The sequence below is a fragment of the Gambusia affinis genome, linkage group LG17 (genome assembly GCF_019740435.1).
Source record: "Gambusia affinis linkage group LG17, SWU_Gaff_1.0, whole genome shotgun sequence".
In the NCBI taxonomy this organism is placed as follows: domain Eukaryota; kingdom Metazoa; phylum Chordata; class Actinopteri; order Cyprinodontiformes; family Poeciliidae; genus Gambusia; species Gambusia affinis.
Genome location: NC_057884.1, coordinates 5358843 through 5384180, shown reverse-complemented (window position 1 = coordinate 5384180; position 25338 = coordinate 5358843). Strand labels below are relative to the sequence as shown.

The 25338-nt window shown below is 39.1% G+C and overlaps 2 protein-coding genes and 1 non-coding gene across 12 annotated transcripts in view; 2 read left to right on the top strand and 1 right to left on the bottom strand.

Annotated features, from left to right (window-relative positions):
* Positions 1 to 450: 450 nt before the first annotated feature.
* Positions 451 to 16002, top strand: nln (neurolysin (metallopeptidase M3 family)). 7 transcript variants are annotated; one of them, XM_044095864.1, is made up of 14 exons: positions 451 to 586; positions 2399 to 2678; positions 3129 to 3376; positions 5821 to 5969; positions 6182 to 6286; positions 6731 to 6833; positions 6915 to 7075; positions 7271 to 7406; positions 13391 to 13757; positions 13890 to 14091; positions 14194 to 14380; positions 14464 to 14592; positions 15529 to 15665; positions 15748 to 15987. In XM_044095864.1, exons 3-14 carry the CDS (start codon positions 3151 to 3153, stop codon positions 15889 to 15891), a joined length of 2046 nt encoding a protein of 681 aa, XP_043951799.1. In that variant the 5' UTR covers positions 451 to 586; positions 2399 to 2678; positions 3129 to 3150; the 3' UTR covers positions 15892 to 15987. The 7 variants fall into 7 exon arrangements, with proteins under 7 accessions (XP_043951799.1, XP_043951798.1, XP_043951802.1 ...); XM_044095865.1 differs by having other exon boundaries at positions 513 to 659; XM_044095866.1 differs by having other exon boundaries at positions 527 to 554.
* LOC122819765 lies at positions 4539 to 4729 on the bottom strand. Its single transcript, XR_006368656.1, has one exon. It is a non-coding gene; the product is annotated as a U2 spliceosomal RNA (small nuclear RNA).
* A 356-nt stretch (positions 16003 to 16358) lies between the features above and the next one.
* The window catches only part of erbin (erbb2 interacting protein), a 56320-nt gene continuing 47340 nt past the window's right edge, over positions 16359 to 25338 (top strand). For 2 of the 4 annotated variants that reach the window (XM_044095859.1, XM_044095858.1), the window contains exon 1: positions 16363 to 17218. The gene's annotated coding sequence lies outside the window, so the exon portion shown is untranslated. Of the gene's footprint in view, positions 17219 to 25338 lie in introns of all 4 variants that reach the window. The other 2 variants (XM_044095861.1, XM_044095860.1) reach the window with 2 other exon arrangements.

Below are 25338 nucleotides of genomic sequence, written 5' to 3'. Positions count from 1 at the left end.
CCCACTCCTCCCTTACCGTGTGTGTGTTGTGTGTGTGTGTGTTGATACACACATATTACATGCGGTGATGCGGGAGCTGTGAGGGAGGAACTGGGGTGTTTTCATTCATAATGCACACTTTTTGCTGTTAAAAAAACGCACACATTTATCAGCTCTGACGGGCTATATGACACGCAGCCGGGCGTTGGCTGCTTTTAAAACAGCGTAATCTGAACTACAATGCTCTGCAGCCGGAGTGATGCTGCACGCAGACTGAAACAAACACAACCCTCTGAGAAGGTGAAGAAGAAAACATCTCCGAACTGATTAAGCATCAACTATTAAACCTGCGTATTCGTAATAACTACGTTAAAAGATAATGATCGGTGTCTTCCCTCCCGCCCACCTTACCTGAGCTCCTCAGATGTCTGTTTGCCACCGCGTCAGGAGGACGGGGCGAGTGTTTCCTTCCCCCGGCGCATGCGCTCTGCGGAAGCGAGAGCTTTTTATTTTTTCCCGTGTCACACACGCGAAGAGAAAACAGGAGCGCAACTTCTGGGATTGTAGTAGCGACAGTAAGCCCGGAAGAGTTTTGTTTTCTGCCCTGGTAAAGACATAAGCGCATGACAATCCGGTGGCATGTGTGCGTTAATGGTTGCAGTGTGCAGAACACTTTGCAGGTATGCCGAGCATCTGCTTCCTGCTGTTCAACATGTGTGCGATTACAGGATTACCGCTTTGTACGGTCGTACGTGCATGTTTAAGAAAAAATGTGTGCGTGTGAGGGACATTCAGAGGTTTTGCTGTTGATCGTTAAGATTTCTTGTGAACTTTCAGCTGTTGTGTGAAGGTTATTCCGGCCTGGGAATAACTTGGGGTGAAGGAATTCCGCTGCTGTGCCGTGAAACTTTACACCGACGGCTGGACATGGGAAAAGTTTCTAACTAGCAGGAAAAGAAAGTCCGCAAACGCTTCGGTGACACCTCTGATGAAGGAAAATATTTACATCTGTTAGTTTTTTCATATATTTTCAAATTTCAACTAGGGTTGCATGATATATGTGCACTAACATTGATATCGGTCGATATTATCTTGAAATGATTAGTCGGTTAACTGGAATATACAGACTCAAATAAGCTGATTGCTTGAGGAACAACAGTCTCAGACCAGTAATTAAGTCAAAGTTGTACACATTTTAGATTTGAGATTATTTTTGTTAAATTCTCTTTAAATATGTTCTACTCAAAACTTCTCAAGTGGCCTAGTTTTAGCTACACCCGGTTCAAATTCTTTTAAAATGATCATAAGAATCTCATATTAAGCAGCTTTTGCTATACAATTATTAATTTGTAAACCAAAAAATAATCAACCGATCATCCCAGGACCCTTTTCACATGTTGATGTTAGTATTTGTTTTATTTAGCCACACATCCATTCTTTGCTACAAATGGTCAAGTGTTCACTAAAGGAATCTTATTATTCAACTTTAGGCAGTAAAATGTTTATTTTCTTATTTAAAAGAGGAGCTGAAATATTGTTTGTATTTCTAAGATTTTATAAAAGACTTCACTGGAAAATGTGCAGATTGTTTAATTTTTATTTGTTTTGTTTGATTAATCGATATTAATCAATATTAATCTAACTATAATAATCGCTAGATGTAGCCGTAATCTTTTAACATATATAAATAAAACTTGCCCAATATTGACACCTTAGCTTCTTCTGTATGTTTGCAGTTGTGTAATACTTTTTCTATCATTGAATGGTAGAATGCACTGTGCTGTGTAAGAGACTGAAAGCTTTTGATGCATGTCTTATAAACTAAATCTGCATTAAACTCTCTCCTTGACTTGTCTGCTCTGTTCTTTGGTCTTCAATGTTGCTTCATCACGTGTATTAAAAAGAAGTGTAGAAGAGAAATGAAATTATAATTTTTGGGTTGTTTGCTGATTTGGAGCTCCTTTTGCCCTAATTAGTCATACTTGAGGACTAATTTTGGTAAACTACAACAAACACATCATGCAAGGTTTTGATGAAACCACACCAGAGCCACTAGATCCCCTAAAAATGTGGGTCAAGCATTCAGGCTTGGTGCGTACGCTCCTAGTTTAACTTGCCAACTTGTCAGGAATATAGTGGTATATCGCTTGGGACACCATATCATGTTCTTTCCACTTGCGCGTCAACTACTGCTAGACGCTCAAGACACATTTATCTTTGCCTTCAGGTGTTTAATGACTGCAACCTGCTGCTATATCCCAGTCTTTTTTAAGGAAATGAGTTCAGCTAAACTTGTCACATTAACACATGATTACCATTATAAGAGTCAATCACTCGATATTATGCAACTTGATCACTTTCACGTGCAACAAGATTTCACTGTCATTAGCAATGATAATATCATTTTTTTTTTTCTCAGGTGGTGGGATGCAGCCGTGCTCTGATCACTGTTTTAATAATAACCTATTTTATTTATATTGGCCTTTATGTCTCAAATTGAAATACCAAAGGGCAAATTCACATGCTGATGATGGCAAGCTACTGGGTTGTAGCTACAGAAACTGTTGAGTCTCAAACCGGTCTTTGCCCAATTGGTCAAACAAGACCAAGACCTAACAATCCGAGACAGAGGCCAAGACTGGGAGAAAAATCAGGAATCGAGCCCTCCTTCACTGGTGAACCTTCATTGGGAATATTTGGTAAGACTTAATTTTTAAGTCTTCCTTAATTCCTGTTTAGGAGAAAATGTCGACGACCACAATTTCACAGTACTTCTATCCCATCAAATCCCGACGACATACTCCTTGAGGGTTGTGGCTATAAGACGAAAAATTGGGGAAAAGTTCAAGGGATGCCAATTCTTCTGCGATGTTCTGTGCATTTATTTTATTTAGGGTTTTTTGGGGGCTCTTGTAGCCTTAATTTGAAAGTGCTAGGACAGAGAAGTGGGTAACGAGAAAGAGGGAAGACATGCGGAAAAGGTCATCAGGCCGGGATTCAAACCTGGCCGCGTCGAGGACTAAGGCCTCCTTAATTGGGTTGTGCTTAACCCCTGCGCCACCACAGCACCTACATGGGCATTTATTTTAAAGGGAAACTTTGTTCTACTACATAGAAACTAAGATGGACTGTTCACCGTCTTCCTCCAGATCCTCTAAACATCACCTGAGAATGAAGATTCCACAGGGGTCGGTGATATCCGCCAGAGACTGCTCTCAGGAAAACAGCAGGAACCCTCTGAGATGGGATCTTTCCCCGGACGAGATCAGGATCGTCACAGACACGTTGATAGCCAGAGTGAAGAAGGTCTACGACGATGTCGGATCTCTGGACGTAGAAAGTGTCTCTGCTGAAAACACACTGGAAGCCCTGGCTAACGCTAAGCTAGACTACGCATGTGAGTAAGGTGAATTGTTTTCGCTCAGGAAGTCTTTTAGAGATCCAATTTTTGCATTCACCCTGCCAGAAAATTCTCTGCAATCAACTGGTGGTTGAAGGTAAAATTAGCTTTATGTTGTTGTCAATACAGTTAAATGAAAAACTAAGCCTAGCCTCTGCTGTGTCCATTTGTTTGAAGGGTCTAAGCCGATGCCAATCAAGTACACACGTCTGAGTCATTGTAAAGCCAGTGTGGTTGTTCAGCCAGGGCACCAAACCGGTTAAGACCGCCTCTGTGTCTCTGTCGTTTAAATGGTAAATGGACTGAACTTATATAGCGCTTTTCCAGTCATTTTGACCACTCAAAGCGCTTTTACACTAGAGTCACATTCACCCATTTGCACTCACAAACAAACACACATTTATACACCGATTGGTAGGCAATAAGGAGTTAAGTGCCTTGCCCAGAGGCACATCAACATGTGGCAGGAGAAAAACGTGCAGGAAAACCTACAACCTTCTGATCGCAAGACGACTACTCTACCATACAACCACAGTTGCCCTTAAACTAAAAGTTTAGTTCTTTTAGACAAATTATGTTTACACCTGTAGTTGTATGCCCAAGGTTATAGCAAAGGTTAGTATCATTTACTGTTTTCTCTCCATAAAATGTGGGATGTTTTCTCCATGAGTGTCATTTGTATTTTTGTTGTTTGCCATAATATCTGCCCTTTTAAATTCCTCTTGTCTATGTAGCAGTAAAAGTGTTCTTTTCACATGTTATCTATGTTTGCTTAGATTTTGCATCACTATGTGATCACTGTCATGCGATTGATGTAACTCAAAAAAAAAAAAAAAGAATTTTGACTTTTTTATTTTTTACTGTGAAGTTAAGACATTTAGGATATATTACATTACATAAGAATATCCATAGAATTTCGATGTCAACAAAGGTAGGCGTATCAGATTCAAAGCAACTAAAGACAGTAAGTGATTGACAGGTGGTTATTTTATATTTCACCTACATCTGTCTTAATTGTAAGAGATAATTGACCCCGGCTGGGGTATTGGGTTGGCTGGCAGCAAAGAAATTGTAGTTTTTCAATCCAAAAATTTATAAGAACGAGGTGAGGCCTGCGAATCTGGTAGCTGTATTTTATAATTTTCATTTAACATCCAAAGGGGGGTGCACCGTTCCTGGAGGTACTGCAATACCAGGTCGATGCGTGGAGTGGACGGAGCAAGCCCCTATTCCATCTCCCTGCTCCAAAAATCAATTTAATATATGGTCCCCGGGTAGGGGACGTATCAGATATTAAACTGATAAGAACAGATACTACACTTGATCTTAGCCAAAAGGCCGAGAAGCGATACCACATAACTGGGGAGGAAACCATATAAATCTCATCCACCCTATACCGACTCACGGTTTAGAAACTTTAACATTTATTCACTCACAGAACAAGTAGTGTGAAGAGAAATTGTTGTTTGTAAATCACTGATCTTGTTTTGCAGTGGAAAATAAAGATGAATGAGCCAAATTAGACTAAAAGCTTGTGTGAAAAGGAAACCGTTTTGCTTTGTTTCTGGTCACATGACATACTTATAGCCAATAGAAAGCCTGAAGGTTGAAAGTCGTTTAAAGAAAAGGACTCTCTTTACACAGACTTTTAAACATTAGAATAGCTGTTATATCCAATGGCTGCTATTTAAGCCAATGGATATACATTTGAATACATTGAATACAGCTGTATGGTTGACAATAATGAAGCCTTTCACGGTTTTTGGCTCTGCATGATGAGCTTACAGTGGCCTCTAGTGGACAGTGAGAACCTGTTCAGCACAAACTAAACATTGAGTTTTATTCTTGCTATTTTTAATTAACTGTTTAGGGGCACAGTCAGGCCTTCAGATGCACACATACAAATAAAATGATTTTAGAAAATTCAAAATTTATGAAAAGAAATGGAATTTATGGGCATCCCATTTGATGCAGGTGCTCATGCGCCATATTTTAGGGCAACAGTTTCAAAGGCAGTTAAAATTAAAAGTAAAAAAAGTTAACAGAACCACAAAGTCCAGTAACTATTACTGGAAAGCAGATTTCAATATTCTAGTGGAATAAAAAAGTATTCTAGCCCACAATGAACTCAAAACATAAGGAAACAGTTTGCCTGTCTTTTAAAGTGACAATTGTTGAAAACCTTTTCTATGCTTTGAATCTACGATGGTTTACGGATCCCTCTTCAACAAAAGTTTGTTTTGTTTCTTTCAAAAAGATCTTTCACATTGAGCAAATAAAACATAAAAAGGCACATTTTTCTTTCATCTCGACAATTTTGGCCCCGATCGCAAAACATTTGGATACCACTGGACTGCTTTGTTGTAGCGATTTTCCCTTGCTTATATTTTATATCGTATGCAAATACTTGAGGTTCTCAGTGGTTCCTTTGTGTTTCCCAGCATCCCGCCACGTTCTTGACTTCCCTCAGTACGTCTGTCCCAACAAGGAGGTTCGATCAGCGAGCACAGAGGCAGACAAGAAACTATCTGAATTTGACGTGGAGATTAGCATGAGGGAAGACGTGTTCAAGCGTATGACGGCCTTGCAGGTACATGTTGTTACTGGAAAATACAACAAAACATCTCATGGATCATCAATTGGGATACTGCCCCCTTTTTTTTAGTTCTGATTAATCCTTGGATGGAAAATAATTGTTTCATATAGTCAGTGCTACTAAACATTTTGTTTTGTTTTGTTTGTTTTTTTAGAATGGCCTCAAATCCACCAATAAGGTGTCTTTTGTGGTGTGTGTTTTTGCAGAAAAAGTTTCAAGACAATCCTTCAACTGAAGAAAAGAGATTCTTAGACAGACTGGTTACGCTGGGTCAGAGGAAAGGACTGCATCTGTCTAAAGAGATACAGCAGGTAATCTCACAGATATTAACGATGAACATTTATTCTAACATTTATTGTACCACATCAGTAATTGTAGGACAATTCAAGGTATGATTGATGAAACTCTGTACAATATCCTGGGCCAGCTATTGGTTATTTTTATGGAAGTGCAGACAGTGGGAAACTGGCGCTTCCTGCTGGATGCTGAGAATAAGGAGAATAGGTTATGAGCTTTGTGCAGACCTGCACTGCCTTCATAAATGGAGTTTCTTGACATTCAGTCTCAGGTCTAAATATGCTCTAAAAGATTTTCTTGTATTTTGCCTTGCTGGGTGTATGTTATGCTAGCTCCTTTGGTTTTTCTGTGAAAGATTGTTTTTAAATAGTCTGTAGTTATGTTTTCATTGGTTGCATATCCAAAGTCTCAAATTATTATCATTATTATCAAAAATGTCTTTCTTCATTTTTCCACAGGAAGTAAAAAAAACCTCCAAGCTTATCAGTGACCTCTCCATAGAATTCAACAGAAATCTGAATGAGGACAATACATTTCTTGTCTTTTCCGAGCATGAACTGGGTAAAAGCCTGTTTACATTAATCAGTGCCTCCATGCGAAGAAGCGCAAGACATTCATTCTCACTTTGTTCACCTGGCGAAGGAGGCCTCGCTGAGAGCTATCTCAATGGTCTGGAGAGGACAGCAGAGGGGAAGTATAAGGTGACCCTGGAATATCCCCACTACCACCCTCTGATGAAGAGGTGCCACAATCCTGAGACCCGGAGGAAGATGGAAACGGCTTTCCACAGCAGGTGTAAACAGGTAGGTCCGGAATTCCACTTACCAACAACCCCATTCTCTTCCTTAAAAAGATAATTCAGGGATTCCGTTCAAACACTATGAATAGCTTTAAACTTTCAAATCTTAATTTTTCTGTTAGATTAGTCATTTCTGGCAATGTGATTCAGGTGTTTTTCTTGTTTTGTTTTTTTGTTTTTGCTTTCTACTTTTCCCCAGGTGAACACGGGAATTCTTGAACAGCTAATCCAACTAAGGGCAAAGGTGGCAGACTTACTCGGTTACAGCAGCCATGCAAACTATGTGCTGGAGATTAACATGGCTAAACACACAGGCAATGTGTCCGGCTTTATAGGTACGAGCCTTCTGACACCTCGAGATATATCTATATATATATATATATATATATATATATATATATATATATATATATATATATATATATATATATATATATATATATATATATATATATATATATAAGCATGCCACGGTATATGTCTTACAGCTGTGTTACTTGTGTTAGAAATCAAAATGAGTGTCTGTGTGTAACATGTATTTAAAACATTGTGGGGACCATTTTCTGGACACAGTGAGAAGTTGTGGGGACCCACAGCTCCTTGCGGTCCCCACAAGGGGAACTGCTGTTTTTGGCTAGGGGTTGGGTTTAGGAATAAGGTGTGAATTGAGTTTTGGTTAAGATTAGGGTTAGATATGTAATGGTTAGGTTTACGGGTCAGGGATGGTTTAGTGTCACAATCACATCCCCCTGAATTGATGCATTGGCCAAAACGTTTTGGTGTACGGCACCGGTCAACGCTCACCTTCTTTTGTTGATAGTACAGAAATAAATAGAATTACTGGAACAATCTTATAGGATAGTATTAAGCTACAATTTTGTAGAATAAAGCTTTCTTTGCTGTGTTGAATAAAATCCTGTAATGCATTTCATTTTCCCATCTGGTTCTGATCATAAAGTTATTTTAACTGTCCTAAATTAAGACATATTTGAAAGAATAGCTGCTCAGATATTTGAAAACAATTTTAACCAAACCCCAAAATGAGGCAGAAATAAGTTAAATGTATTTTTTCAATAGTTTCATTGAATTTAATTAGGCCTATTGTGATAAACGATAAATCACTTAATCGTACAATAAATTAAAACTATCGGCTTTATCGTTTCTTCCGGGATTTTCTCTTTCTGTTGATGACACTAAATGAAAAAAGACTCAACTTTGGTGCTCTCCACTGACCCTCCCGTCCTCATATCCTTACTGTAATCCCCAGCGCACTCTACACGATCTTAGAGCTGTCGTCCGATTGTCGGCCCATTTTCAAAACCTGAGAGACCACACATTAGCCGACAGAAATCCTAGGTATAACGGATTGATCGGGTTTGTAGTGTCCAACAATGGACACAAAGCTACTAGCTACTAGTCTAGTTAACTAGACTAGTAGCTTTTAAAACCAGGCATTAATCAAAGCTTTACTACCATCTACCTGCTATCCATGTGGGTCTAGTGTCAGCGTAACGTCCTGACTAAATGAAAATCATTATAACCTATTTATGTCACGTTAATGAAGAACAGGTGAAAAGTTACCGGGTTCATCAACTGTGGTAACAATTTCGCTCCAACTCCTCCCCTTTCATGTCTATGTTCTTTGCACTAAATGTTGAATAAACAATAATGTTGTTTCCACATATCATTTCTAATGTCCGCTGGACTTCGGGTTGCGCTGTGTCAGCTGTTTGGGATTCGCCTCTAATTTCCCCTCAGAAAGCAGGAGGGGAATCCACACTTTCTGATGTGGAGTCGGGGTACTGGGAAACCCCTGATTTAGATTGGAGTGGCCATGATGATCTACCGTAACACACCACACACTACAGGATGATCGGTTACGAAATCGCAAGAACAGCCAAAGTTCTAAGATTGTCGTAAGGGGAAAATGTAGGTGTGAACTAACGTGTAGTGTGAACTATTGCATCAGGTAGTCGATGTTCCATCTTCTCTATTTAAATGTAATGATTACAGAAGGGCAATATGGTAAACAGACTTAATAATCTGCACTCTTTTGGTTGAATGCAGTATTTATTTACACTTTGGTGTTTTTATTCAAGTACATTTTTGTTAATGGAGACTGAGAATCAATTTTATTTTTGTTTTTTGTTGTTTTGTTTATTTCATCAGTTCCAGTGTAAAGTGTTCTTTTGAAAATAAAGTGTATCTATCTTTGGCAGGAAATCGCATGCAATATTATGTCAATTCAATTAAATCAGTGTAAAAAGGTAACAATGACAATAATAATAATAATAATAATAATAATAATAATAATAATAATAATAATAATAATAATAACAATAGTATTGTTTATTGCAATAATTTTTGAGACAATTAATTGCTCAGCAAAATTTGTTATCGTGACAGGCCTAGATTTAATTCTTAATTACATGTTTCTTTTGGGGTTTTTTTAAATCACAAACTTTTTGAACACGTCATCAGTAGTGAACCTCGGAATCCTGGGGTGTTTCAGCCATTTCTACTCACCCAAGGACGGCTCAGACAAGGTTGATTAAGCCTCACTACTAGCAGAACTCCTAGGATCAATGGGGCACACAAACCCCTTCACCACAATAACATGGCAGTCTATGGAGAGGTTATAAAGTAGCCTTGATATAAGAAACAAGGTAAAATGGCAATGCGACAGACTGGCGACCTGTCCAGGGTGTACCCTGCCTCTCGCCCAAAACATTCGCTGGAGAAGGGCACAAGCACTCCTCCCAATCCCACTAGGGACAATGGTGTACAGAAAATCGATGGATGAATGGATGGCAGTATTGTAGTCAAGACCACCTAACCCGAGACCTAGACAAGACCAACACCAGAGTGTATCGAGACCGAGACAAGACCAAGACTTTCAGGGTCTGAGACCGAGTCAAGACCAACACCAGCGCCCTGCGCTACATTACACAATAAAATGTGAAATATGATCAAAATTGCTAATCAAATTGATCTGAAAGATTCACACTCCCATACAAACACCTAGATATTAAATACTTAGAGCTTAAATAAATTTAGCCAATATTAAAAGAAATCTAAAAAATCTAAAAAGATAACGCCCTGGGCATTTGTCCTTAGAATTCATGTCAGAAATCACCACAATCTGCACTATTAAACATAGCAATTGAGGCAATGCCCTGACGCTCAACTATGAACACTGACCAAAGAGCAACATGCAAGAAGTAAACAAGCACAAGGCGCTCACCATGACTGTTCTCACCCTCTCTCCCACTGCATGAAGCCAGGCAGCACAATTCAAAATGGCAGCTGTAATGTCTGCCATAATGGCAGACATTACAGCTGCCATTTTGAAGGAAAGCCAGGCCACTTTGAACGAAAACAATCAATGAGCAATGCGCATGCTCAGCGTGCTCTTTCGTTCTTGTGTTTTATTTATTTGCTAATTAAATAAATATCAATGTATATAAATAAATAAAATAATGATAGCTAAGCGTACACAGAGCATTACAAGAACAAAAAACGGCTCTCAGTGAGGCTCCAGTCCTATCTTCTTAGTAAAGAGAAGTACAGAAGACTCGGATCGTTCGTGAATGACACATCACTATATTGCAGACTTTTGGACACAGTGTTGTCCCACATATGCGACACAGTTAGTCAACACCTCCGCACAATAATTCAGCGCAGTGAGTGACTTTTTTTACATGTATAAATGTCTCTGTACAGCTAGCTTTGCTAATATCACGTCAACGGAGCTTACCTTTCTTTGAGCTTCTTTTCCAAGTGACGAAAAAAGTTAGACGTAGTCCTCACCGTCTGTGAAAGCGAAGCGCTGCTGAATTAGCTGTCGTCATCGGATTTCTTATGATTCATGCAGCGCAATTCTATTACTGACGATTAGACAGACATCTTCTGCCGATAAAAGAAAACCACTGTGCATGTCTTGGAGCGCCGCGTGCGAGTGAAAGATGGGGAGGGGTAGTAACGGAAACACCACAGAGGCCGCTTTTCATTGGCTGATGCCCATTCTACTTGGTCCGTCTCACAAACACATGCTTCCCGTCAGGCAGGCGGTTGCCACGGTAACAGGTGTGCTTAAACTACAAAGAGAGAGAGCGTAAAAATGTAGGAGTGGTTTTGAGTTGATCACCTGTTCAGGTTATTTTACCTTTGTTTACCGCTATAGTTTCTAAACATTGGACCAATTACCTCGTTCGTCATTCACAACAAACATCACATAGAACAAATATATTTCATAAAATTCTAACAAACAAATGGCTTCTACTGTGACAATTATGTGAAATTAAATTAATTATATCCCAACTTCAGAAGATTTGCCCTTACATTTACCATACATAACATCATCAAACCAAATTTCAGATCTACCATAACTGACTGACACCTGCTGGCCTCAGGCTTGCAACCAGCTTGTGACTGAGAAACCAGTCACTTCCTCCCACATGATGACATGAACTTGTCAGTTCCTCTGTCCATTGCAGTAGTTGATATATTGTGAAAATCCGGTAGAAATGATGCACTAATGGAGTCATGTTTACATAGAAACAACTTGCTGTGAGGCTTTGTTTGTGAGACTTACGGTCACGTGGGGAGCTAGAGCTTTGGAACTGACGTCACTGTTGTGACGTTTATGTCTGCTCAGTCGCTCGGCGCCATCTTTAAAGGCCACAGACCAAAACAAACTTCATTCCCGTGTTTTTATTATATTACCGACCACAGTGCAGTTGATTTCTAGTTGGATATTGGATATTCGTGCTCCGCGGAGTAAGGGGCGTTTAGCTCAAGGTTGATCCGATTTATGAATGCTAATTCCGGCCAGCTGTTCTCTACCGCTCCCTCCTCAAGCGCTTGGAGGTTCACACAGGTCAATGAGACCAAGTCCAGTCTCGAGTACTACAACACTGAGGGATGGGTAAAATGGCAAATCTAAGTAGAGCTATACATCAAGCCCAGAGATTGAGGGTAGGATGAAGGTAGGGGGAAGGAGTCAGGGTAAGGGCAGAGGAAGGATTTGGGTTAGGCAAAGGGTAGGGGAAATTTTTAAAGTTTGGGTCAAGGTAAGAAGAGAGGGAGGAGTTAGGGGTAGGACTAAGGTGTGACTTGAGTTTTATTGTTGTTACTTGTTTATGGGTAAAGGTAAACAAGCTACTACCTCCACAGGGAGGAGCTACTATCTCCATGTGGAGGAGGTAGTAGCAGCCTCCTCAGCATGTCAATGTTCTTCTTACACAAACAGTAACAAGATGGAAATAAACACGGGTCAATAATATCGGCCCAGTTTTACTTATCGGTCCAATACTGATATGTTAAAGAAATGACAAAGATCTGTATTGGCCCATATTTTGTACACCAAACAGAAATATTATGTACAGAATTGTGCCTTCTATGCATGTCTTATATAAAATGAGGTCAGACTTAAATATTTTTAAGTAATGAATATGAGTTGACAAGAGCAGATCAATGCTTAAATTGCAACCACACTGTTGTTATAGGGGCCCCTGGGAGATTATCAGCATATGAACCAGTGATATTTGTTGGCCTGAATGAGTACAGTTGCTACACAGTAAACTTTTAGGGCTCTGGCATCTGAGAAGTGAGACTACATCAAATTGCATCTCCGGAGAGGAGGACTTACTGGGTGCACCATTGATGATTAACTGGTTTCCACATCACTGTTACAAAGAGATCTAGTGAAATTAATACAAATGCAAACATGTTTACTACACTTGAGCTATTCAAAAATCTCTCATAAAAAATATTGTAATACAACCCTAAAAGCACAATTCTGCTATTTTTTTTATTTTCGAAAAAAGAAAAGAACAGTGAAAATAAGGGGCAGATGGATGTCTGGTTCTCAGGAAAGATCAGTTCCTTGCATTTGATAGATAATTCAGGTGGGTTTTTGTTAACTCTACTTACATTTTAATTAGTCTTTTTTCCTCAGATAGGAGTGTTTGTAACTTATCAGTGGATGTGGTAAAAAAAATTGCTCCCCATTATTTTTTGAAGTTACAGATTAGACCATGAGATGCTTAAATATTTAAGCTAGTCAATATAAACACACTTCATTACAAATATATCCCCAAATTGCACAGTGAATCTGTGTTTTCTAGCAATTGTTCTTTGCATTTAGCTGTAGGGGGCGCCATATATGTTTGTCTTTTCTTTTGCTGCACAAGAAACTTGTACAGATCACAAAACACCATGGGGAGGCTGTCAAATTGACTGCTTGGAGTCCTGAAAATGTATCATGCACACATTGATGTTAGTCTGCTAAGCCTTTTCACTTTTCCATCTTTTGCAGATGCATTCCACGACAGACTAAAACCCATTGGAATCAAGGAGAGAAAGTACATCCTTGCACTAAAGAAGAGGGAGTGCTTGATGAAGGGCTTCCAGTTCGATGGGCAGACCAATGCCTGGGACTTGCCCTACTACATGAACCAAGTGGAGCAGTGCAAGTTTGCTGTAAACAAAGACAAACTGATTGAGTATTTCCCCCTGGAGGTGGTAACAGAAGGGCTGTTTGGTATCTACCAGGAGCTGCTGGGCCTCACCTTTGAAGTGGTCAAGGGCGCTCATGTTTGGCACGAAGATGTCAAGCTTTACTCAGCTCACGACTCTGAGACGGGGGAGGAGATTGGACAGTTCTACCTGGATTTGCACCCAAGGTAAAGATGGTGCCTGTGTCAACCTCTAAAAACACTGAATTATCCTTATGCTCTTAAGTTTTGTCATAACAAACTGCAACTTTCTGAGCTTCTGATTCTAGTCTTGTAAATGCTGACTTGCGTGTTCTGTAGGGAAGGGAAGTATGGCCACGCTGCTTGCTTTGGCCTCCTGCCAGGATGCAGAGGACCTGATGGAAAACGCAGGCTTCCGGTGGCTGCTATGGTGGCTAATTTTACAAAGCCGAGAAAAGGCTGGCCCTCCCTCCTCCAACACCATGAAGTGGAGACATATTTTCACGAGTTTGGCCACGTGATGCATGAGCTCTGCTCCAAGGTGTCAATTCCACAATTAGCAGTTTCATCATTGTTGCATTCTGTGCATGGTTTGATTTTATTCCAGCAATAGAAGATGAATTTGTGCGCTTGTTTGACACAGGCCACGTTTTCGGAATTCAGCGGTACACAGGTGGAAACAGACTTTGTGGAAGTGCCATCCCAGATGCTGGAGAACTGGGTTTGGGAGAAGGAGCCACTAAGAAGGATGTCAAGCCACTACAAGGATGGGACGCCGGTCCCGGATGATTTGCTTGACAAACTGATTGCATCCAGAGTAGCAAACACAGGTCAGACGCTCCGAATTCTCTTAAACCTACAACTCTCTGTAAGGTGCATGCTTAGAATCTCTCTCAATTTGATGTGTTTGTAGGTCTGATGAACCTGCGGCAGGTTGTCCTCAGTAAAGTGGACCAGTCCCTTCACTCCAGTCCAAGTGCAGATACAGCTCAGGTGTTTGCACAGCACTGCCTGGACATCCTCGGTATTCCTGCTACACCTGGTTAGTTCTACTAATAACAGCTAGATTGTAAAAGTTGTACAGCACTAGAGTGAACACTGACTAGTGTAAACTTGTCTTATTCAGCCATGCTCAACTTGACTCTGTAAAGTAAAAATGACCAAAAGACTCTCAGCGGTAGGCAGCACTCTTGAAATTGCTAAGATATTGGGAAGTGATGAGAAAAACATCAAGCTTTTTTTGGAAGTAGTCAACAGGGTTGCAAGAAACTTCATCTATCTCCAGTGGTCAATGGATAAGAGGCGGGGTACACCCTGGACAGATCACAAGTCCTGCAAGACACTTGTTGAGGAAAAAAATACATAAATTAACTACCAAAGATTTGAGAAGAATTTAGTGTGAAGCTATCAGCAACCCATTATCTCTCAGCACTGTCATATCCCGTAACTGCAATGTTCCTGGAATACCAAAAAGTACAATATGTTCATAGCTAAGAGACATGACCAACATAAGGAAGGGTGAAACTTGACCACCACTGAGCAAGACATAAACTGAAGCATATAGACTGGGCCAAGAATTATCATTATCAAAGTTCAAAAAGTTTTTATGAACTTTGATTTGACTTGACTTGACTTATAAAATGGCAGTGATGGATGGTCTGGTGGGTGAATCAGTAATGAGCACAGAGCTCCATTTTGAGTCAGACACAAGCTTGATGGAGGTGAGGGTACTGGTATGAGTTGGTATTACTGAAGATGAGCCAGTTTAGATTGAATATTGTCTCAAAATCAACTCTCAAACCGCTGCTAGCTATTAGAAGACAATAAGAAGACTGGATCTTTGAAAAAGACCATGATGTTTGTGGAGGACAATGCTCCATCACTTTCATCCCAGTACTCCTCAGTGACTAGCCAGCTCTTGTGAAACTATTTTGCGTGTCGTTCTTTGCGTCAAAAAATATGTGGATGATTTTTGCAGGCACCAATATGACAGCCAGTTTCAGCCACTTGGCCGGAGGATACGATGGTCAGTACTACAGCTATCTGTGGAGCGAAGTTTACTCAATGGACATTTTTTTCAGTCGTTTTAAAAAGGAAGGCATTATGAACCCAAAGGTTAGTTGGTTGGCTTGCTTCTTAATTCTGATTTCCACCTGATCCTATATTGTATAAAACGTCTTCACGCTTGTCTTGTCAGGTTGGGAAAGAGTACAGGAGGGTGATACTAGAAGCTGGAGGCGCGGTGGATGGGATGGACATGCTGAAAAGCTTCCTTGGACGTGAGCCATGCCAGGATGCTTTCTTTCAGTGCAAAGGACTGGCTGATGCGAAAACATCATAAGTAGAAACATTTTTGAAATGTAAAATTAACATAAAATATATTTGAAACCATTTCAAAATGAAAATGTGTTCTTTGATTTAAAAAAATAAATATATGCTTCAGTGTAAAAAATATGACTGAAAGACAAACTTTTGAATTTATTTTATTTTTTCAAAATGGGGCAGTACATTTTAATGAACATTTACATGTAAATACATGACATTATAGCCTGAAGGCTAATTTCCGTATCTCGTCCCATTGGCAGGTTGACACTAAATCACATATAAATTCAAGGATAAAAAAACCCAAAAAACACAAAATAACTCTATGAAATAAGAAATGCATAAAACATCCTTAAACTCTACATTTTTACATATAACAACTGTTGACAGCATTAGGAAGAAACTAAAATCTGTCTAGAGAACTGCAGAATCCACGCACAAGTTCTTGTTTATTAAAGACGATATATGGGATTTCCAGCAGGGGGCCCCAACACACTACAGGTGTTCGAAGTCTCGTCACATAATGGTGCAAACACCCTTTGTACATTTGGGAAACGGGATTTAAAACATCATTCACAGCGGGATGCACACACACTTTAGTCAGCGTGGGTCCGTATTGAGAAAGGAAGGACACATTCGGGCGGAACATGGTGATCATCACACACACACACTCTGGGTGAGACAGTGAAAGCATCATCGAAGCGGCTTTGGGTAAAGCTGGAAAAGCGACTTCTGGCGGACAGCCGTCTCCTACACGTAAAGGTCGCGGAGACGAAACTCACCTCATCATCTGGATTTCTACCAGCCTCCATGTAGCTCCGAACGACTGCCTTACAGCCTCGACTATGGCCAATGATTAAACACAAGGAAACTATGATCGAAAACATCTGGGTGCGGCACGCTTAAGAGGAAAACGTTTCGCTCAGCCCGGAGGTCGTGCGCATTTTTTTTTTTTTTTACCTTTTGTATTTCCTTACTGATTGTCGTGGACATCTTGGATTTTTTTTGATGTTCCGCGTCTTTAATTCGCTCGACTCGCGGGTGGTTTCGCCGTGGTCTTCGTCTTTAACCCGTCTGAAAGTCATTGGGGGAGGAAAACACTTAAAAGTGCGAAAACAGCTGAAGAACTTGAGGACGGCTGAGTAAGAAGAAATGTGCGCAGTGGGCCAGCTTCAAGTTGCTCTTTAAGTGGGCACCACTAGCTAGCTGCTAACCCGAAGCAAACTCGTAACTGAAAACTGCCCAGCTTGCCGCTTCTTACTTCTTGAAAATATTTTTCGGATATTGACACCTTTTCCCACAACACGGACACCGATAAATGACGGGAAGGCTTGACGTGAATTGAGGTAAGTGTCTTTGTTTGCGCAAGTTATGGGGCCCCATGCTAACATTGTCGTTAGCTTCACTGTAGCGTTCTGTAGTGCCATTCTGATACTGTCCGACTTCAGTCTTCTGTATTAATTCAACCTAATTTTACCCTAATCTGTTTTATAATATAATGATATTGTTGGCATGCACTTTTTAAATGAACGTGAGCATATTTCTGGTGGGGAAAGAACCGTAGGTTTTGGACTGTATTATTAATTCTCGCTACAATTTAATATCAACATCAGCATGGCTGCTCCCTAGAGGTTCTGAAGTTTCACTGCTGTCACTAATGTCTTTCAATTTAAAGACGTTAGTCTTTAAATTTACTGCTCATGGTGCTTGTGCCTGTATTTAAATCAGGCAAGAAAAATTTAAGTAAAACTCATAATGTGGTGGCTGTGTTATTTTATTATTATTAGCAGTTTTATCTTTTGAGGGGTCTTTCTATCTCTGATGTAAACAGAGTTATCAGCTGCCTCTTGTCATCTTTTCTACCTATAATCTGAACTGATAGCCATCTTCAAAGCCGACCACATTTATTTCCTCTCAGAAAAGGATCTGTAAAAGACCTTAAAAGGGATTTGTTTATTGTAGTAGCAAAATCTCACTGATTTATTTGTTTTTTGTACACAAGTTCTTTCTTATATCATACAGTGATGGCTCTTTTTCATTTCTCTTATTTAAAATTGATTGACATCCCACACCCTAAGAGTGTTTTAGAGAGAGAAGCAGACCAACAGCATGACAGATCCACCACCATCCTGAACAAGTGGACCTGGTGTAGTGTGTAGAAGCATTAAGATAAGTTTTTGCTTCTGTGTGTGGGGCCCCATGCTAACATTTTTGCACACTTGGGTTCAGTGATTACTCCATTTTGATCTGTTGGGAACCAAATATGAAAGTGGATGCTGTGTTGCACGTCAGAACAAAGTATTTCCCCTCCAATGGCACTAAATTTGATGCTCAGTCAGGGTCTATGATGGTGTAGACGTATGCTGCGTTTTAAAAAAAAATTGAATTGTGTGAAAACTGGGAAACCAAGATTCAAAAAATTCCCAATTAAAAAAACCCCCAACAAATATTTGGGTATTTCCATGAAAATGGAATCGATCCAATGGTGTAATCGGCCATTTGGGAGCACATGTATATTTACAACGTAGACTGTTTCTGTAACTCCTCTGCCATACCTCTTTAAATATATGAAGCTATCATCCCCTCTAAGAGTCATTAAACTAATAGCTATAGCAGCAGCTTTGTCATTTGTTTACACAGATTGGGATCAGCGCAGCTATACGGCCCGTCTACAGGCGTTTTTATTCTCATTTCAAGGTTCTGAGCTGAACCTTTTGGTCCGGTTTTATAAGTCTGTGTTTTCCCCCCTGTCAAGTGAGAGCAATTAACCTCTAGATCGGAGCTAGACCGGCTGTGTTGTGAATCACCCACGTTTCTGTTCTGTCTGCGGGGATTATTTCATTTATCAAAACGCACGAGCGCTGACTGTGCTGACAGACAAAAGTGGTGGTTGTCAAAGGGGAGAGTGTTGTGTGACAAGATAGCAACACTGTCTGCATTCAAATCAGGGGATTGTCTCAAGGAAAAAAAAAAAAAAAACCCGGATTTGGCTGCCTTTAGACCCACGCTCCTAATTTGACGGCTGTGTTGTCATGTTGTAAACAGATGCTGTATCTTATGAGGCTTCAGAGGCCTTCCCAGCTCGAATGTAAACAGAGCTATCAGCTTCTCCTTGTCGTTGTTTGGTAGAAATCAACCTCTGGCACAAATGGGTTGTACCAAAGAAAGCATACACAATTTAAACCTGACGTTTTTGTGCTTCACCTTTTTTTTATTGTTTTGTTTTTTTTTTTAGGAGTTTCTAAGAACTTGTATGTAGTATTTCATGAGATTTTGAATGTGACAAATGACATGCAAGCCTTTTTTTTTTCTTACCATTAGAGTTTACTTAACTACCACACAAAGTAAGCAGAAAAATGTTTTAAAAAAAGAAAATAAGTTAAAAAAAAATCAGTGGCAAAGTCTCCATAACAACCGTAATACACCATGTACATGGTTTTTGTTTGGTTATTTGAAAAAAAATGAAGGAACTTTAATAAGTGCTAAACAATTAATCATGTGAGCAATTAAAATGAGATATGCAATTTCCATCTTGATTTAACATTTTACATCATAATCCATTGTATTTAGAGTTTCAGTTCTGTTGTTTATTTTAGTTCTATTTTTTTTATTATTGTTGTGTTTTTGTTTTGGATATTTAAAATGTCTTCCAGTTCTAGTGATAAGCGTTCTCTACTAAATAAAGGTTTGGTAGTCTTTGAGAGGGCAAACTTGCATCGTTGTGCTATTATTTATACATTACTTGCAATGGTCTCGAAAAGAACAATATTATCGTTTATCGGAATAACTACTGGGTCAAATTCTGTGGAAATAAAAAAAAAAAAAATTATCTATTTATTTGTTTTTGTCATGGAGTCTTTGAGGTGAAACAGATTTGATTTTTAATAAAAACCCGGTGAACTCTGAAAGTAGATTGAAAATGCGTCATTATTGGCTCCTTCAGAAGTGTAATTATTCAACACAAATAGCCGAATCGGGGAGAGAGTTTGTCCAAAGATCCATCTCTGTAAGCTTCCCCCCGAAAGAAATGTTCGACTAAGTGTTATCCAATTGCCAAAATGAGGTTGTCGTCAAATATTATTTCCTAACATGCAGCATTGCCGTTCACATTTTTCCAGTGTGAGATAATGGTGCTGCTCTATAAGATCATTTATTTTTACCAGCACTGTTGGCAAATATGCCTTCGATTTATCTCATGCAGTTTATACAGCAGATATTCATAGTTGATGGTAATCTACCGCTTTCACCAGATTCATCTTTACACACACTCTTCTCACTTTTCAACCCACCAGATGATATATAATAACAAAATAAGTGTTCATAACGTACAACAAGCATTCACTTGGACTTGAATGAAGCTCCTATTGATTGTTTACTTCACTTTAAAGAAGGCAAACATCTGCCCAGGCTACATTTAATCTCGTTTTCATGTCTTGCCTCGTTATTTCTCCCGAGATGGCTTTTCCATTCTTCAAGGATGGAGATTTAAAAGCCTGGACTAATAACGTCAGCTACGTTTGAGCGCTTTTAGTTTTCAAGGCTCTTCCTAACTCTTCCCTGCTTCTACTTGGCGGTTCTATTGTTTTAAAAGCCTGCTGAATGGCAGCTTTACTGCCTTTAAAGCTGCAGTTCTTGCTGATCCCGAATCCATAAAGCAGTAGGAAATCGGAGCCTGGTTCGGATTTCTGGACTTAGTGTTACTGTTCAGTGTTGGTTTTGAGTTCGTAACATTGTTTTTTGTGCTTTTCTTTGCCATCGCCGTTTGTAAAGGGACATTTTATTCCAAAGAGGGAAGTTCTTTTACTTCTTCTTAAAGATGCCCACCTGTGGGTGACTGCTTCAGTTCTCATTTCCAAGTCGATTTCACATGTAAGCGAAATGAGAAATGAGCTTTTCCCAAAAAAAATTGACTAAATTCTCTCGACTTTGTTGATTTTTGGCTGGTGATTGAATGTTGTGGCGGGCTGACACTAAAAAAAAAAAAAAAAAATTACACTTGAGGTTAAAAAAAAAAACCTTCATGCCTTTTGGCTGTTATGGTAAAATTAACATGGGATTTGCTTTCACTCTTGATCTAATGTTATAAAGAAACATGCATTTTATTTGATTTGCTTAAGTATTTCTAACCCTTCAAAATTTTCACCATTTGTCACCTTACAACCACAAACTTTAATGTATGAAGTTTTAGGTTACTGACCAACATATAATACATGTGAAGTACGTTTAAAATTTGTTTTATAAATTAAATTCAAAAATACTTTATTTATCCCAACGGGGAACTCATTATGTTGTCCAAACTCGTATCATCCAAAGCATCCTTAAAGGTGCTGTGGGCAGGAACCATCTCCAGTAGTGTCAGTTGGGAATTAGCGCTTTTTTCAACTAACTTTGGAGGTTGTAGCTCAGCTGTCATCTAAACAACACCTTGAAGACGTGAACTGAAACCCTTTTTTACAAGCACTTTATATCACAGTTGTTGCCACAATGCTTAAATGAAGAAAAACTTTTTTCCCGACCGTGGAGTTATGTTTGATGTAGAGCAGTTCCTTCCACTCTCTCATTTGTTCTCATTTAACTACAGCAGCTATAAGAAAAAGCTTTTTCTGTCACTTTCTGTTTTTAATTCACTGACTTTTGTATGGATTATTTTCTGTATTTAACTTCATACATATCCTTGTTGTAAGTTGTTTTCTTTTTTTTTCTCAACTTATCTTGACCTTTGGCCTTGACTCGAATCTCTGCAACCCAGTGACGACCATTTCCGATATTTCATTCAAGCCGGCGTGACCGGTACGGCTAAGAGCAAACCGGAATGGCAAGTGACCGTCATCCGCATATTTTGTATCCTCCTGTGGAGCTAATTGTTCCCAAGGATTTGTCGCTGATTACTTCGGATTAGGCGCCAAATGTTGGTGCGGCGGTTGCATACCAAGGATTAAGACGAATTGGTACAGTAACTGAAGCCTGATGGAGCCACTGCTTTCAGAGCAACCGTTTCCAATTGGAGCTAATTTTCAACCGGACTGACCTAAATTATGACGCATAGTGTTTTCGTGTCCTGTTTTGCTCTTGTTTTAAATGAACCCCATCAAGAAGTATTTATAATCCTCTTTAATTATGCCACATAAACATCAGAGAGCCTCGGCTGATGTGACGCCTGAAGGATTTGTGGTATGAAAAAAGTTAAAATTATAACACGCATTGATATATGTAAATGCTGTTAAATATGATGGATATTTGGTCCATAACACGCTCAGTGAGAATGCGACTTGACTCGTAATCAGTGTAAATATGTAGATTTATATACATCTGACATATTGGGATGAAACATCTGTGCATTCAGTCTCCACCCCGCCATCCCCCCAATGATTACTCTGTGCATGTGACCCACTTAGCAGAGCATCTGTCTGCACCTCGTCGAGTCTCATCAGCAGCCCTGTTGATGGGGAAAAAAAACAAAAACAAAAAAAAAACAAGCCATGCTTCTGTCATGCTAGGTGTTTAATGGTTAAAATAACCTACAAAGGAAATACTTCCGACTGACCACACACTAAACATACGAGTGGAAATATGGTCTCGATCTGTCTGCGGAATGATATGACATTTTTAGAGGAACTTGCGTTCTCACTTGCGTAATGGAAGGATTTTGAAAGGGTTTTTGTTTACCACATGGGGGGAAGAGAGGTTCTTGGAAGTAAACGTAGCGAGAATAAATCTGTTGTAATATCCACTGGATCTTCCTGTCGGAATATTTTCACACAGTAAATATGCGTGGTGCTGTTTACGGGCTGCTTTCATTTAATTAGGAGTTTTTAGTCAAATATTGCATTTATGTAATGTTGCATTTGCTGTTTATGGTACTGTAAATCAAATCGATGATGGTAGATTACTTTGTCAGTATGGTCAGATGCTGCCTAAAACAATTGCATTTATCACTTTATACAAAAAGCTAGCACTGCAACTAATGATTATTTGATTAATCTATCAATTATTCTAACAATCAGATTTTTAAAAAAAATACTCACATTCTACAGATTTTTCGTTTAACTGCTTAAGCTTTTTTGTACAGTATTAGAAATGCATTAAAAGATGCACCTAAACAGATCAGGTCCTTAAAAAAATTGTTTTGCCCAAAATGCAATCCGTAACATTCCTTTGGTAAATTATGGCGAAAACATATTGCAGACAAAGGCGTTTTATCTTAATTGCAAAAATGTACATTTTGTACAGTTTTGGTTTAATTTATGCTCTGAATAAGTTACTGTTTGCTGGAGTTGTTGGGTTACCACAGGTCAGGTTTTGTACTTTGTCTCATCAAGCACACACAGTTTTCTCAGAATGACTGCAGGCCCAAGTAAAACATTATTGCTGCTAATAGTGTAAACATGATCTTGTTTGTAATAAAAACTCACCCCTCGCTTGTCAATAGCGGATTTTATGGTGCTGCTAATTGCAACGTTTTATACGGTATTGCTCATTTATAGCAGACTGTCTGAATTTACATGCATATTTTAATTTTGTGATATCAGCTTGCAGCTTTATCAGAAGAAATCAATAGTTTTTTTTCTTTTTAAACAAACTAAATCTGATAATATCCATCCACTGATACCAGCTGTTAATATTTTGTGTGATTTTTGTCGGGTGCAACCTCTAGCAGCTTATGCAAGCATTTGGTGACAAGATTTTAACAATCGCATTCATGACTGATTTTTTTTTTTTTTTTCAATTATTATTTTTGGCATTTGAATAACATTCACAGTGATGGAGAGTATCGGCTGTCGCAGCTTCTTGCCTTTCAATTGTTGCTCTGGACCCTGATCTCCTCAAAGATCTTTATCTTGGGAGTTGAAACTCCTACTCATTAAATTTTACGATGCTCAAAGTTAGTTGGCATTTCAAATTAATTGTCTGCAAACAATTAACTGAATCTTTAGTAAAATATATTAAAAACGCAATTGTCAACAGACCACATCATAATAGGATTTTGCTGGTTGCCTAGCAAGAGAAGCTGACGCTGTAGCTTCTGAAACATTATTGCTGTGGAAAAAAGTAATATCATGAATAAAAAAATAAAAAAACTAGTACTAAGGTGATTATTTGTGCTTGAAAGTGAAATAGAAATACCTATTGGGCAATTGAAAGCTTGTATAAATATTAGCATTTCTATACTAAGTGACTCATCTCTACGCAAAGTAAATTTCTCCCCGTTTGCCGTGCGTCCGTTCCGGTCTTTCAGGTGATTTCCTTCTTCTTCATGCACTGCAGTGGCGCTGAATCAAAGGGAATAAAAGAGGAGAAAGAAAATCCAGAGCCATTACACCCCCATCTCTCCTGTCAGCCCCCTTCAGCTTGAAATGGGAGCTTCTCTCTCTTTATTCCTCTGTGTGTGATGGATGGAAGTTTTCTTTGTCGAGACTCTGTATCCCAAATAGATGTGATGAGGATAAAGGCACCCCAGAGGAAGTGGGGCAGAAACTAATGAGTGTCGGTGCAGTCCGATGTGTTTGGAGCCGATCGGGAGCCTCTATGAATAAGTCCAAAGTGTTTCCTCCATTCTCTCTCTTTCTGCCGCCGCTTCGTCCAGCCCCTCCCTCCCTTCTGTTGTGTTCCTTGAGGACAGAGCTGATCTCGTCTTTTTAGCTTGTTCTGTTTTTTTTTAGGGCTGCAACTATTGATTATTTTAGTAATTGATTAACCCCTCAATTGTGACGATTGATTGGATTAAAAAAAAGGGCATGTTCTACCGATTTTTCATTTAACAATACAATACAATATCAGAAATGCATTAGGAGATGCTAATAAAAAACGCCATAGCATTCCTTTAGTACATCTGAACCAGGTGAAGCTAAAACGATACGACTTGAGGAGTTTTGGCTAAAACATACTTTATAGACAACGTTTATCTTAAATGCAAAATGTATATATTTACTTCTCTGAATAAGTTTTCTTCACCAAATGGCCTTTTTTCTTTAGTGTGCATACTCCAGTTAATGATTAACAGATTATTTCAATAATTGATTAATCGTTTCTGGTCAACAATTTTTGCAAGATTGTTTTTTATTGGTTGATTCTGAAAGTGCACGTACAATGCTGTTGTGAATTTCTTATTTTATTTAATCAGATAAAGTCAGATTGAGATCAAGTTTTTTATTGGTTGATTCTGAAAGTGCACGTACAATGCTGTTGTGAATTTCTTATTTTATTTAATCAGATAAAGTCAGATTGAGATCAAGACCTCTTTTACAAGCGTGAACAACACTCCTCCATAAGTACTCCAAATACAAAAGACAAATTAGAAACAGAAAATCTTTAGTGTTTTTGACTGGAGAAATGAGATCTTTTCAAGTTTCTAAAATTTCTTGGGTTTTGTGTTTTAAGAGTTCTATCTTCATCCCAAAGCTCTCAACCCAGATATGGCCACTTTTAACAGACTGAACCAGGTTTGGTATTGCAACCCCATTAGCTT

What these genes read in the sequence shown, in the direction of transcription:
- nln (XM_044095862.1), top strand. Translation starts at nt 619, where the DNA reads ATGTGTGCGTTAATGGTTGCAGTGTGCAGAACACTTTGCAG. An exon ending in AGCGTATGACGGCCTTGCAG is followed by an intron (nt 5,970 to 6,181) that starts GTACATGTTGTT and finishes GTGTTTTTGCAG; the next exon opens with AAAAAGTTTCAAGACAATCC. An exon ending in TCCACAGCAGGTGTAAACAG is followed by an intron (nt 7,076 to 7,270) that starts GTAGGTCCGGAA and finishes ACTTTTCCCCAG; the next exon opens with GTGAACACGGGAATTCTTGA.